We start from the raw sequence: 14,153 nt of genomic DNA, 5'->3' as shown, positions 1-14,153 counted from the left end.
GGTGCTATAGCATTGTTTATTGTCATTATATAACCCAACCAAACTCTTCGTGGCTGAACCCACACTGCCAAAGGCATCCTAAATCCCTCATCTCTCTGGAAATTCGTTGTCCATGGGCAGCTGGGGGGACAGGCTGTGATTTATGCTGGTTATTTAAGCAGGCAGAACGGTGCTGGAGGCTCCCAAATCCCTGCCCTAAGGCAGAGCACGTGCTAACGGCACAGCCACCGCCATCTCAAGGTGCAGTTACACCAGCAAGGCTGTGAGGGAGGATGAGTGCTTTTTTAATGGGCTTGGTTCTGAGCAGCAAGAAAAAGCATTGCCTGTTGGTCAGACACATCAGCCGTTGGTTTGCATGAACCACAAAACCCTTTCCATTCATCTCTGTACTTAATGTGCCTGTGTCAGTGAACCAGCAGGAAGGAAAACCAGCATAATGAACAGGGAGAGTCTGCACCTGGCCACACTGCAGAGCAAACTGAAGGACTGTCACACATCTTCCCAGTGTGACAAATCTTCACTGGGCAGCTCCACCTATTTCTCAAAGAGATCAGCTGGAAAAAAGCATAAAATGAAATAAAAGGAACGTATTTGAAAATTGCTGTAATAGTTGGGCCAGTAACTGCTGCTCAACTGCTTGTGACTGTGGTCATAATTCAAAGGTCATAAAAATAAGATCTATGCAGCATTTGCATTTGCTATATAATGACATTTTTATCTTTGGATTTAGTAAGATGAGAACTGATATCTTAATTTATAATCAGCCATAAGTCCCTCTATAAAAGTATAACCACATACCGTGCAATCGTTATAAATAGTTTAATCTATATTTATATGATATATCGCTTACACTGCTCAGGCATTGCTGCATGGGAAGCTGCAGGGTATCCCAGCCTTATTAGCTGTGCTCTGATGCTGTAATGTTACCTGCCTCTGGCACAGCATGACTCAGATCCTGCCCTGGACCCACTTCTTCAAAAAGCCCTTAATGGGATGTTTGCTTGATTCACAGAGCAAGATCAAGCTTTCTGTTATCTGGGAATCACACAGACTCATTTCCCCCACAGTCCTGATTGCCTGGTTAAAAGTATCAGCTGGGAATGTGCTAATCTATTCTCCGGTGCCTTACCTATCTGTGGCATCTCCTGTGACCAAGGCAAGGATATACCTATTAGCAGCAGCTCCTATGCAGCACACAGGGCCAGGGGTGCAGTCATTCCTTGGGTTTGGAAATTAGGTGTTTCCATTTCCCTCGGGCAGAGCTGCTGAGCACTCTTTTCCAGTGGGGTTTCTGCAGTAGCTTTGCACTATAGGAGGTGGTTTAACTCTTCAGGTTGGCTGCAGGGCAAAAGGTGATGGTTCTCCCATTCCACTCACTGTAATTTAGGAATATGTTAGGAGTTAAAAATCCATAGAAAGATGGAGAGAAGCCTGTTAGAGAAATAGACTTACACAGGGAAAGATTCAGGTGTGTGTATCAAACTGAAAGCTCTGTAAAATTTCAGTTGAACTCTATTCAGAAATAAGAAAGGCTGATAATGAACCGCCATTGAAAGCCTCCTGAAAACTGGAGAAAGAGGTACCAGAATCTCAGTAAGTGTGACGCGAAATCTTCCATTTATCAGAACATTTTTCCTCTTTCAGATCACTTGAAGTGATCAAAGGAGGAAAGCTGTGAAGGAAGGTGAAGGGAACTGGAGATGTAACAAAAAAGTTCGTTATTTCAGGCCTTAAGAGTCGAGCTCTGGCTGAGGAAGGATCTTCTGATTAGCTTTGTTTTTCCACAATCCAAGCAGGATAGCAGGAATACTTGGGAGAGCCTTCGAGCAGCTGCCCTGCCAAAGAGGGACGAGCGCTGTAAGATGATCAGGTACCACACAAGGGCGTGTTCCAATGTGCCCTTACTGAAATACTATATAAATGCTCTTTTTTGTTGTTGTTTCTTTTTCTTTTAAGGGTGGGACCCTGCTGCTCATTTTGTATATTTTTGTACAATTTTGTAGATTTGTATTTAACTATTTGTATGTTTAAAGCACTGCAGTTTTCTCCACGCTGACTACAAACTTCTCCAATAGTATTTGTACCAAAGTAGTATATTCTCATAAGAAGGTGAACAGGTTTAATGACGTAGGGGCTTCTAATGACCCCAGCCCATAAACACATCCAGTAACTCTGGAGAAGAAAGTAATCTCTGCACCAGCATAGCCACAGGCAGTGACCATGGTGAGAAGCACACAACTAAATGTTGCTGGGTTATACCAGCAGCAAGAGGAAAACAAACTTTAGCGTCATAGATTAGTTTGGGTTGGAAGGGACCTTTAAGACCGTGTAACCCCCTGCTATAGGAAGGGACACCTCCTGCTGTACCAGGTTGCTCACAGCCCCAGATATCTTTAGAATATCTTCATCTGATGTTTTTCAAACTGTGAAGCACGGCCAGGCTTGGATTTATTTTGGATTAAGGTAAACAGCAGAGAGAACTGGCTCTAATGCTGTATCTGCAGACACGGATCCTAATAAGTCTAATACAGGACTTCAACTCTAACAGGAAGGGCAGGTAAAATCAGTCCTCCATTTTGTTTCCAATTAATAAATCCAGGATATATTAAGCTTCACTCTTCTTATGGTCTTTATGGTATTAAGCAGAGGAGATTTCCACTGAGGAAATGATACTGTGTTCTCTTAAATGAACAACGAGTTCTCATTAGTAGGTGGGCCCAGCACAGCAGATGCTGAACCCCCCCCAGCCCACTGAAGTTCACACACATTTCTGGCTTCGCAGTAAAACACAGGATACAACCAACACTGAAATCAATTCAATGTTCATGGCTTAAAATGAAGAAGTAGGGGAACATTATTCAGGTGAGTTTATTCAAATATAACAACAGATAGATAACAGAATTCCCGGACAGAAATGATCCTCCCTTTTGCAATACAGAAACATTAACGTTTGTAACATTATTTACATATTCGGGCCAAAGCTTTTGGAATGTCCTCGCTCTGAGTTCAGCACAGACACCCTCTATTAAAAGCCTTTGATATTCCTCAGAGAATCTGGAATTCTCTGGAGAATTCTTTAGAGTAATAGCTACACTCAGAGATCAAATCACAGTCCACTAATGTAAGTCACTGGACTCGATCCCATCCATTTCCCTCTCACTAGGTTCTACCACACATCCACCTACCTTCTGGGCAATCCGTTTTCATTAATGGAACTGGTTACAGACTAAGATATTACTCAAACTGATCTACACTGTCAGTGCATTGTATGTTTGTACTACAAATGCACAGTGCAGTAAAAATTAACCAAATTGAACTTAAAACTGTCTCATCAAAGTAACAATATAAAGCGCTGCAGAACCATTCTTGGCTTCACTTTCCAGGCCTCGGAATATTTTACTGCAGCCAGAATTATTGCTAAAATTCCTAAAGTAACACCTAAAAAATTATGGGAAATACTATCATAACATCTGTAAACAATAAAAGGCACTATTCGAATTCAGAGGAGCAATAAAGAGATGTGCTTAAATATATCTCTCCTCAGGAAAATACACTGTCAAATGTTTTGAGTTCCTGTTTAAACGCTTTCCTAAGCCAGAGTCCAAGCAACGCCCTGATGCACCAGGTGAAACTTCAGCAAGCTTTCAGACATTCCCAGACCTGCATGTAACCTCTCAAAACATCAACTGTTCATCGGAGTCCTCATACTGACATGCACAGGCTGCTCAGGCTACATGGGTTTCCCAGTGAACACATTCTCTGAAGATGGTAGCGAGGAAAATGTTTATTTCCTCTTCTATAACAATTTCTTGGATTATCAATTGGTTTAAAAATTACAGCTCTTGCAACACCTTCTTTTCTTCTTCGTCCTCACTGTCAGTCACATTGACTAGCTGGATGCTGGAAGGAGTAGGTGGGGTGGCTGGCAAATCATTCTCAAGTGCTCCAGCATCTAGCTGTGATATGGGGCTTATATAGCCCTCCTCACTGTGGCTGCTGTGAGAGGTCACTTCTTCGAGGTGTGTGAAGACACGAGAGTCTTCACGTATGATTCCCCCTGGGTGTCCCCTGAAAGAGCAATCTCTGTCCAGGGGTGAAAACTTCATCTCCTGCTTTTGGTAGCCATCTCCATAGAAGCCAAGGCATTCAGGCACTGAGCTGGAGAAATTCCCACAGCCAAACGGGGGACGGCTGAATGGGCACGTGCTGCAATGAAAGAGATTGACAGTAGTTCTTCAGAAACACGGATAGCCTGGACTTCCACCCAACTAAGAGAATCAGAATGTTAGTCCAACTTAGTTTAGATGAAATAATCAAAGTACGTTAGAACCGTGTCTAATTTAAACACTGGTTTCATAAGAAGAGTCCTACACAAACTCTGTATTAGCAAGGATTGCATATATATCCCTTCATAGTAGATACAGACATGACATTACTTTAAAAACAATCGCTTTAAAGTACTAAATAATGTCATGGATAAAGCAGAATCAAGACTGCAGTATGCTAATGTACATACTGAGAACAGTATAAGAAATACTCATAGGATATTACATGTGTTAGACTGTAAATACTTTGATTAGGTGAGCTTCTCTGATTAACTACCCAGAGGCTGCAGAGGGTAAACTAGTAATTACTGCTGATGTAATAATTCTGAAGACATTTCCCACAGGACCAGATTTCAGAAATATTGGACAGCTACAATCATAGTAAGTAGCTGGGAGACACCTCCCACACCTGCTTAATGGCATCTGGTCATTCTGAAAATATATTTACCTAATACTTTTCCATGGGGATCAGATGTAGTGCATCTAACTGCACTGAGGTGCACAAAGCAGAGAGGATACTTCTATTTACTGTGGGTTTAGAAGTGCCAGTTACTAAAATCGTACCACAGAGCCTTCAATAACTGCATATGTAACAAGCAGCCTCAAGAAAGCAGGTCCCACCACACAGAAGTCATGGGAAGAGAAGAGCACCCTTCCTTTCTGGCACTGTGTTCCTGTCTCAAGAATTGAACGCGCCATCTGCTTTCTGAAAGTTAAAGCCTTTTAGCACTTAATCTAAATGGTATTGACATGGAGGGTTGCATTACCTTGAGGGGAAATAGTGAGGTCCAGGAACAAAGTAGGGGTGATAAAATGAAAACTGAGGAGGTACTCCATACAGACTGGCTGCTTGCCCAATGGGAGGACTTTCACAGAGATGCGAATGAGGAAGAGGGGTAACCTGGGGAAGAAGTACACCTCTAGGATAAGCAGAAATCCCTGAGTACTCCTTTGGGAATTCGCTAGTAGGGACAGAAAATCTGTCTGTGTTTGTTGAGTTGCTTGAGCTTCTACTGGAGAGATCGACAACAACTGGTGTTGATCTCTTCAGAAAGCAATAGGATCCAGATGATACATCACGAGCTTCCCTCTGAGTAGGATCAGCAAAGTGCTGTGATGCAATTATAGGGCGCAGAGGCAGGGTTGGAGCTGGAACTGCCACTGGAGTGGTGCTTGCAGAAGCAGGTCGGAAAAGATTAATTGGACTTGGACGTTGAATAGAAGAAGCCGGCAGCCGGGTGGCAGAAGGAGCTTCACCTTTAGGAAAGAAAGCAATTATTTATCAGACACAGGAGAGGAAGAGATTTCATGAATAGCAAACCACATCTGGAGCCAGAACCATTTCATCCAAAACACATTATAGCATTGCTTCCCTGCAACTCACAGTCACATGCCAATTGGCCTATGCACGTCTGACATGGTTTTGGAGTCCATACGCTTAACCTTCCTTCAACAAAACAAAGCAAGACAAAAAACAAGGGTGCACTGCAGACAATTCTGCCTCTTTGTGTGCAGCATACGTTGCTGAGCCCTAGAATAGTGGTGCAAAGAACACTAACACTGGAGTGGGGGTAATAAGCTAATAAACTTTTCCAGGCTTAATAGATCAGGTTTGAATGCTGAGTGCAGTGAGATCTGGTGTGGAAAGATATGGGTGAGGGAAACAGAACAGGGAAATGAAATGATTATAGCATTTCAGGAGGCGAGTGTTGAATAACAGACATCCAGAGAGACCCAGGAGGCACTAGGAACTGCAAAGGCAATAGGAGCATCTGTGGAGGAGGAAGAGGGGGGCAGAATTAAAGAGCAGCTAAGTGTGAGGAAGCAGTAGGTAGAGACTAGGAGGCAGAGGTGCAGTGCAGAGGAGGACTGAAAGAAATAGCAGTGTCGTTTGTTAAATATATCTACATTAGTGGATGTATCACTGCTGCTATGAGGTAAATTCATGATTTTTAAAACCATTCACTACAGCAACTCACAGACTGGATGTCCAATATTTTTCTGAATGCTGTGCATGGCAGCAGGGAATGCAGGCGATGGGAAGGGATAAACAGCAACTGGATTTGTAGTGATGATATTCTGGGTGGTGCTGGAAAATACAGCAGAGACAGCCAGTGGATAACGCTTCCTCTTGCCTGGTCGTGGCTGATAAACCCAACCTGTCAGAGATGAAAAAAATGTAGATATATCATTTATAGGATGGTCCCTCTGTTACTTTCTCTCTCTCTCTTTCTCTCTCTCTTTTTAACCTATGGCAACTTCAATTCTGAAATACCTTCAGAAAAAATAAGAAAAAAAGTCAACGAGTTCTCAAAATGCTCCAATGGCAAAACTGCATTTCTGTCAGTGAGGCAGTAAATGGGGTGTTTTATCAGGGACGGAAAGAAAATGGACACGTATGGACACTGTGTTTGCGTTACTGAACTGTAACTGTTAGACAAAGAAACACAGAAGGGTAGGGAGTGACACGGCACAGCTACAGAAAGCACGTTTAGGAGAACATGACACTGTATTGTGGGCTTTCCAGTCATGAAGGAAATCATGACTGTATTCAAAATATGGGTCTTTTCTGATTTCTTCAACCCCTTAAATTTCTTATGTATCTGCAGGCTACAAGAGACAATGGAAAATACGATCCAATAGGAATCCCATATAGATGTTGGCAATAAAAAGTATGTTTGCCTCTGACATACACCATTAACTAAACACTAGCAGACTTTAAATAAACTGTGAATTTACACTGAGCAGCCCAGGATAGAGAGAGAGAGCACTGCTGTTATGACATGTTAGTCAAGCCTGGTCTAGCCATTGTGAGTTAGCAGGATTATGGCATCACAAAGGATTGTGACACCTGATAACTTAACAGCTTTCAGAAAGAGCTTATGCTCTGTTTTCTTAGTATCCTATTAACTGAACTGCAGCATTGTGGATAAACAGACTTGTTAAGGGTTTTGGAGTGATGTTCACAACAACCTCTACACGTGGCCAGAAAAGCTGTGCTGGTCTGAGAATGTAGGAACACAATTAAGAGGCTGTAAAGGATGCATATAATTTTTGGATGCTAAATAATGAATATGTTTTCACAAGCACTGGAAGGCTGATAGAAGGACTGAGTGCTTGAAATTTATGTCGTGTTTTCTATTTGTTCTATTGAAATAATTCCTTTTTGTGTTTTTTTTTGTTTGTTTGTTTGTTTCCTCCTGTAAATTGTGCACTAATAGAACATTGAGGTAAATCAATACGTGTTTACCAGGAAATTCCTCTCTGTGCCTTTGTTTTATTTTCCGAGCTTCATCGTAATAGGGCTGTTTCTGCTCTTCGGTCAATTTGCTCCACTCCAGCCCCAGCTGAACACTGATTTCAGCATTATTGGCATTGGGGTTGGCTTTAGCCAGGGCAGGTCGGTGAATCCTAGCCCACACCATAAACGCATTCATTGGACGCTTTACATGGCCAGTTTTGTCCTTGCTGAATGGAGTATCTGGCATACCTGTGCAACAGAGTGCAGAAAGATCATCTTCCAGGCAATACATGTAGCACAGATTATTACATCAAAAGGCTTTTCAGAAGAATCACTAGAGCTTCAGAACACACAAAACTCATTGCACGTGTAGACAGCAATGCCTAGAAATATAATTAAGGCTCTACTAACCTCCACCGAACCCCTGTATAAAGGGATCACGCATGGCTTTTGTTGTTTATTCTCTTTTTAAAAATATGAAACACACGTGACTGCTGAGACAGTTTGGATTTCACTCGGCTAGACCATTTCCTGTAACTTGTTTATGAATTGAACTCGGTATGGCATAGACCATATCACTGTAGGCTTGTCATCTCCCCCAGAACTATGTATCCCAAAGCCCTAATGATAACACTGCTATAGCACTTTGGTCCCTCTACTGTGCAGTCTCTGGCTTCTCTGCTGAGGTTGTTGCTGTGCTAGGGTTCTTAGATGGGTTTTTTCCCCCCTCAGATATGGGCACTCATTTGCTGGAAGGATCCGTTTTACCAACTGACTGTTACATGACACCCAGCTTTACATCTTTGTAAACACAGACTGCATTTGGATTGAACCGGTGACATAATGAACAGCCAGAACCCTCACAGCTGATCCCTCAGCAAAAGGCTAAGAAGTGAACCGCTCCATGTTATCAATAAAGGGAGCTTTTCTTATCTTTAGAACTTGGTTTTAAGTCACGCATTTTTAAAAGCCTAAAACCCATAAATTTTAAAAGCCTTTTTCTTTCCAGAACAAGCAAGCTTCTAACCCAGCTACTACAAAATGTTTATTGCTTAACATGTCCCAAGTTGTCCTGGAGAGGTGTATGAATGCTCCATTTTAAAGTCAAGCAGACCCCTAAACTGCAACCTGCAATCAAAATTCAGCGTGATTCCAAACGTTTATAAAGGGGTTCAGTAGAGGCAGGGAGCAAACAGACAAAACTGTATTGATCCCAATAAACCAAAAGAGAACTCTGCGCTCCTGTAGCTTACACATTACCCTGAATTAGATGGTTTTACAGACTAGCGTATCCAGAGAGATGGTTCTCTAATGCTGCCTTTGCATTCCTCCTTATAACCTGCCGGCTGTGTGCACCTTACCACAACCCTGCCTACATGGCTTCTTAACATAATACCTGAATCGGAGGGCAGTACTGTGAGGGGAACGTTTTTAGTTTCAATTTTTACAGAAGGCTCCAGCAGGGATTGCATTTTAAGAGGCACTTGGCTCACAGGTCCCTTAGACACCTGGATCAGCTTTGGCAGCAGAGGGCCTTGCACTTGTATACGGGCACCGGGCGGCAAAGGGCGAAGCACCAGGGGGATCTTCAGGTCTTCAGGGAGGACCCCCAGCCCCTCGCCGGGCTGTGCCATGCCGCCATCACTGCTGACGTGTGCGGGCCCGTGCGAGGCCCTGCCTGCAGCACCGTCTTCATCTCCATCCACCTTCACTCCTGGACACGGCTCCTTCATGCCGCCCCTGATCTCCACCACCATCACATCTTCCTGCTCTTCTCCGCCGCACTTTTCTCCATCCTCTTTTGCACACAGGGACTTCTCTTTCCCCCCCCATCGAGCTGGGGAACACCTGAAGTCCCCTCCCGCTTCCTTGCTGCCCTCGGGACAGGCGGTGAAGCCTCCATCCTGCTGCTGGAGCTCCTTGGCTTTAACTCGAGCCTCTTGGAGGGGCTCTTGGGCCTCCTCACCGCCTGAGGGCCCCTGGGAGCACAGATCGAGGTCAGAATCCGGGCCATGGCCGCCGCCCCCGCCCCGCTCCATGACGCCACTGCCGTTTGCCGCCTGCGGTTGGTCCCCAACGCTCGCAGCGCCCTCGCGCCGCCGTCACCTACGAGAGCGCAACGCTCCCTTCGGCTCCACCCACCACCGCACAATGCGGTCGCCATGGAGACCAACCGCCGAGATCCATAGAGAAGTCCTCCTAGGCGCCTAGAAGGGCTCGCTGCCGCGCCCTCTCTGCGGCGGGGGCGCTCTACTTCCGCCTCCGCTCCGGCCATGCTGTGCTGCCTGCGGGCGGCCGTTGCCATCTCGGCGGGACAGGGTCTGGGCTGTGTGCGAGGTCGGGTCTCCATGGCGAAGAGCAAGTTCGAGTACGTGCGGGACTTTGAGGCGGACGACACTTGTCTGCCCAACTGCTGGATTGTGGTCCGGCTGGACGGCCGCAATTTCCACAGGTGAACGCCGGGCGGGCAGCCAATGGGGGGGCAGCTTGTTGCCGGGTGGTTGCTATAGCAACGCGGCGGTGGGGGGGGCGCGGCCTTGTCCTAGGCCTAAGCCTGGTATGGGGTGAGATCTGCTGTTAGATTATGGACCAACATAGGAGGCATTACTTTAGGATCAGCTCTCATGTAAAACCAGGTTTTTGTTACCATTTTTCATACCTGTAAGGAATTCTCTGTTAGTGTTGGCTGGATACTGTAAATATTTTCAAAACTAAACACAAGGAAAATGAATCCGTTCACTTCTCTGAGTTACCTTATAAAGGATTCTTATTCTGCCTTTTTTGCTTTGAAGGTTTGCTGAGCAACATGAGTTCAAAAAGCCAAATGATGACCGTGCTCTTCATCTGATGAACAAGTGTGCCCAGACAGTGATGCAGGAGTTGGAGGATATTGCTATCGCTTATGGACAGAGCGATGAATACAGTTTTGTTTTCAAAAAGAAGAGTAAATGGTTTAAAAGAAGAGCAAGGTAACACCTGCTTTGGTATGAAAGTGAACTTGTTTCTAATAGCTGGCTCGAAACCTGTGCCTCGGCCCTCATCTTTAGGTTTGCCTTTATCTGAACACAGAGGCTACAGGCTGGGCTGTATTAGAAATACACACTATTCTATACAACTATACAACTAGTTCTAGTTCTTAATGTGAATCCTGCAAGCGGTGTTTCTGTAGCATTCAGTGATATGGAGCTCCAGGTAGTTTTGGTAAAACAGGGCTTCCTTTAACAAAGTGTTTTGCTTTCCAAACTCGTGTCTTTGATTTATAAAAGATTTTGCCATTGCTGAACTGTTGGACCGTTATATAAGAAATAACGCTGTCCACCAGAATTATTGCTATTGATACACCGTGGTTATAGGTGAATATAGTCATATTCATGTATGCCTTTCTTTTCCCTTTGTTTTGTGTTTACAAGTAAGTTCATGACTCACGTGGTCTCCCAGTTTGCCTCAAGTTACGTTTTCTATTGGAAGGATTACTTTAAGGACCAACAACTTCTGTACCCACCAGGATTTGATGGACGAATCGTGCTGTATCCCAGCAACCAAAACTTAAAGGACTACCTCAGCTGGAGACAAGCAGATTGTAAGCATCTCTAGAAAATGGGGACTTGTGCAGTTGAGTTCTCATCCTCTCTGAATAGAAATGTCTTTATTGCTATTGTGTTTGTATGTGGAACTTGTCAGTTGAAGAACAGCAGGTAGGGTGGTATTTTTTAAATAGAAAGTGTTTGGATGCATAAGTGTCAGCTAGAAGCCTGAATATTTAGATTACGACTGAATCTGCTGCTTGCTGGGTGTGAATTCAGTACAGGAACTGTTAATAGAATTTGGTTGTATTTGTTTGTTTCATATTCTTGAGTTTTTTTTAACCTTAAATGAAAATCTTCTGAAATGTAGGAAAGTGATAGAGGTTAAAAGGGCTGCATATACCGTGCTGAAACAGACTGTTGGGTTTCATTTCTAGGTCTCCATTCACATGTAGCCCTTGTTCAAACTGAGATACGGTCATACAAAAACTCCTTCTCCCTCTGCTCTTTGTTTTCAGATGTAAAATTAATCTGTCTTCTAGTTATTAGCAATTTGCAGTGCATTTAAAAATGAATCATAAAGACTGGATCTTCTCTGCCAAATGGTATTATTTATTCTTAGGAGGTTTTTGTTATGACTCTGGGATTTAAGTTGCTGTTTATTTTTTTTGAGTATTCAGTTGGATTTGGTAAATACTCTTTTTTTCTTCTTCTTTATTTTTCCATAGGCCATATCAATAACCTTTATAATACGGTGTTTTGGATGCTTGTACAGCGGAGTGGTTTGACACCAGTGCAAGCACAGGATAGACTCCAGGTAAGAGTCTCTCAAGTTACGTTCTAGGTACAAAGAAAATCATCTGGTTTGCTAAGGTGTGCCTTGCCTTCTCAGCAGCCCTGGCTGGCTTTTCTGTTCCTAATATAGTAATTTTGTGCATGCATATTCAACAACTTCTTGAATTGTAAAGATGATAACATGATTAGCAAATAATACATTTTAACTGGAATTTTACCAGGATTTTAATTTCTTAATTAGTGAGTTGAGAAATCTTGAAAACATCACGTAAACATTGGTGTCTGTAGGCAAGAAATAAAATGAGAGGATTCGATTAGTACGCATTCCCAATTCCTCTTGTGTTATTGTCTCACTGTGCAGATTTCAGGAGATTGTTTCTGTTTTTCTCTTGGTTTCTGTTGACTTTCTATTTATCTTCAAAATGTAAGACTTGATAAAACCCTGTTTTTAATATCCTCATTTGGCAGTTGAAAACAACTCCTCTGCTGGGGAAAAGCAATTACACCTTGTAGTTTAAAGATGAAAAACCTCTTTCAGTGCCATTATTACTTCCCTTATTTACCCATCTTCTGCAGATTCAGTTTGCTTGTAACCTTATGGGTTTGTTTCTGTCTTTGTCTATAAGAGTACCGGTTGTTTGCATTTTCTTGTAGGGAACTTTGGCTGGAGATAAGAATGAAATTTTATTTTCTGAATTCAACATCAACTACAACAACGAGCCTTTGATGTATAGGAAAGGAACTGTCTTAATATGGCGGAAGGTAAAAACTTTATTACCACTTGCTTCGTGTTCTTGTTTTATGTAGCTACATTGTGGCCAGAAAGCTACTCTGAGAGATCAGCAAAGGAGTTGCAGTCATTCAATGACATAGCTCAGCTGGTGCTATGTTTATATATATATATTTAGTGCCCTTTTCATATGTAAAGGAACGTGCTACAGATTGCAGCTCTTGATGGGGAATTCCTTTTAAGGCTAACTCAGAAATGTTCAGCATTCTGCATAATGGATGCAGAGTTAGTGTAAGAAATACCAGTTCTGTATGAGGTCAGTGGCAGGAAACCATGAATGTTTATGGCCTCGGATCTTCCTACTGCAGAGGGATATGTGTCATTAGTGATGTGCATGTTTCATGTGATCAGAACCCAGTCGGTCCATTTGTTCGGTCTTTTGACTCCTCAAAAGACTCACGTGTCAGTTGTCAAACAGAATAGACTTCTAAGTTTCTATGTTCAAGTCATATAGTACGCTGTAGGGTTGATGGTCACTTTCACTATAGCTTTTATTCTTGTCCATTTGTGAATCCCCTCTGAAGTCTTATACAGCTGCTAATATATCGACTGTATTTTCAGGTGAACGAGGTAATGACTAAGAAAATTAAACTGCCAAAGGAATCAGAAGAAAAGGAAGTCGAAGTGACCCGGACTAGGACTAAAGTTGTTCCCCTGCATTGTGACATTATTGGAGAACAGTTTTGGGAGGAATATCCCGAGATTCTGGCTGAGGAGAGCTGATATCTCTGATGGGTGTAACTGGTAGTAGTTTGTTTTGCTCTGTTCTGAGTTGTTGGCAACTGGGAAAGTATGGATTGTCATGGGCAGATTGTGAAAGGTCTTCAACATTTCCATTGCTTTTAGCAGTGTAAAGTTGCCTGGAAATGAGACACTGCTACATTGTCTGGGATACAAAGATAGATCCACATGGAAAGCCTTAAGTCGTACTATATCTAAACTATTAAGAACTCGTCATAAATTGACTGATGCTTGTACATACATACAGGAAATGTGTATAGAAATGTATTTCTACAGCATGTAAATCATGGGATGTTTTACTGAACTGAACAACCTACAGAAAAAACTTTTATATTAAATAGTTAAAAGCAGAGGAAAAAGTCCTTCTGTTCTTCTTTCAGTTCAGACACAGGTCAGTATTTAATGTCACAAGGGGCCTTGAAATTTGTGGGGAAAACTCTTCAATTCCCTAATGACTGATCCTTGCAGAGCAGAAATGAGGTACCCCAGCAGATCCCCGTGACTGATTTTAAATGCTTTTGTCAAATGTACAGGACTTTTATACTTCTTAATATATTAAAAACCCAGCTATTTCTTTCTGCTGTATTTATTCTTTGGACTTTCTCATTGCTGGGACTTTTAGTAACAATTTAGTGAAGGCTTCATATAGTCTGAGAGTAACGAAGCTGTGGGTTTTTTTGATGTGTACTTTTAAAATCACAAACGCGATTTGCTTCAATCTGATGTGCCGCCCCGTT

At 42.8% G+C, this 14,153-nt stretch overlaps 2 protein-coding genes across 3 annotated transcripts; one reads left to right on the top strand and one right to left on the bottom strand.

The window, feature by feature from the left end:
• Positions 1–3,833: 3,833 nt before the first annotated feature.
• SOX30 (SRY-box transcription factor 30) lies at positions 3,834–9,605 on the bottom strand. Its single transcript, XM_072348175.1, has 5 exons — positions 8,963–9,605; positions 7,576–7,815; positions 6,305–6,484; positions 5,093–5,582; positions 3,834–4,206 (listed from the first exon to the last, which is right to left on the bottom strand). The coding sequence occupies exons 1-5, from the start codon at positions 9,603–9,605 to the stop codon at positions 3,834–3,836; spliced, it is 1,926 nt and encodes a 641-aa protein (XP_072204276.1).
• Positions 9,606–9,692: 87 nt separating this feature from the next.
• THG1L (tRNA-histidine guanylyltransferase 1 like) lies at positions 9,693–13,992 on the top strand. Of its 2 annotated transcripts, XM_072348176.1 has the most exons (6): positions 9,693–10,018; positions 10,359–10,535; positions 10,977–11,146; positions 11,819–11,907; positions 12,540–12,647; positions 13,237–13,992. In XM_072348176.1, exons 1-6 carry the CDS (start codon positions 9,840–9,842, stop codon positions 13,396–13,398), a joined length of 885 nt encoding a protein of 294 aa, XP_072204277.1. In that variant the 5' UTR covers positions 9,693–9,839; the 3' UTR covers positions 13,399–13,992. The 2 variants fall into 2 exon arrangements, with proteins under 2 accessions (XP_072204277.1, XP_072204278.1); XM_072348177.1 differs by lacking the exon at positions 9,693–10,018 and having other exon boundaries at positions 10,408–10,535; positions 10,981–11,146.
• Positions 13,993–14,153: the final 161 nt, after the last annotated feature.

Source organism: Excalfactoria chinensis, chromosome 13, assembly GCF_039878825.1.
Source record: "Excalfactoria chinensis isolate bCotChi1 chromosome 13, bCotChi1.hap2, whole genome shotgun sequence".
NCBI lineage: Eukaryota > Metazoa > Chordata > Aves > Galliformes > Phasianidae > Excalfactoria > Excalfactoria chinensis.
This window is presented reverse-complemented; position numbering and strand designations above follow the sequence as displayed.

Excerpts from the sequence above, each read along its gene's own strand:
- SOX30 (XM_072348175.1), bottom strand. The coding sequence starts at position 9,605 with ATGGAGCGGGGCGGGGGCGGCGGCCATGGCCCGGATTCTGACCTCGAT. Across the intron at positions 7,816-8,962 it reads AGTACTGCCCTCCGATTCAG|GTATGCCAGATACTCCATTC; the intron begins GTATTATGTTAA and ends TCTGTTGCACAG. Across the intron at positions 5,583-6,304 it reads AAATATTGGACATCCAGTCT|GTGAAGCTCCTTCTGCCACC; the intron begins GTGAGTTGCTGT and ends TCTTTCCTAAAG.
- THG1L (XM_072348176.1), top strand. The coding sequence starts at position 9,840 with ATGCTGTGCTGCCTGCGGGCGGCCGTTGCCATCTCGGCGGGACAGGGT. Across the intron at positions 10,019-10,358 it reads GACGGCCGCAATTTCCACAG|GTTTGCTGAGCAACATGAGT; the intron begins GTGAACGCCGGG and ends TTTGCTTTGAAG. Across the intron at positions 11,908-12,539 it reads AAGCACAGGATAGACTCCAG|GGAACTTTGGCTGGAGATAA; the intron begins GTAAGAGTCTCT and ends ATTTTCTTGTAG.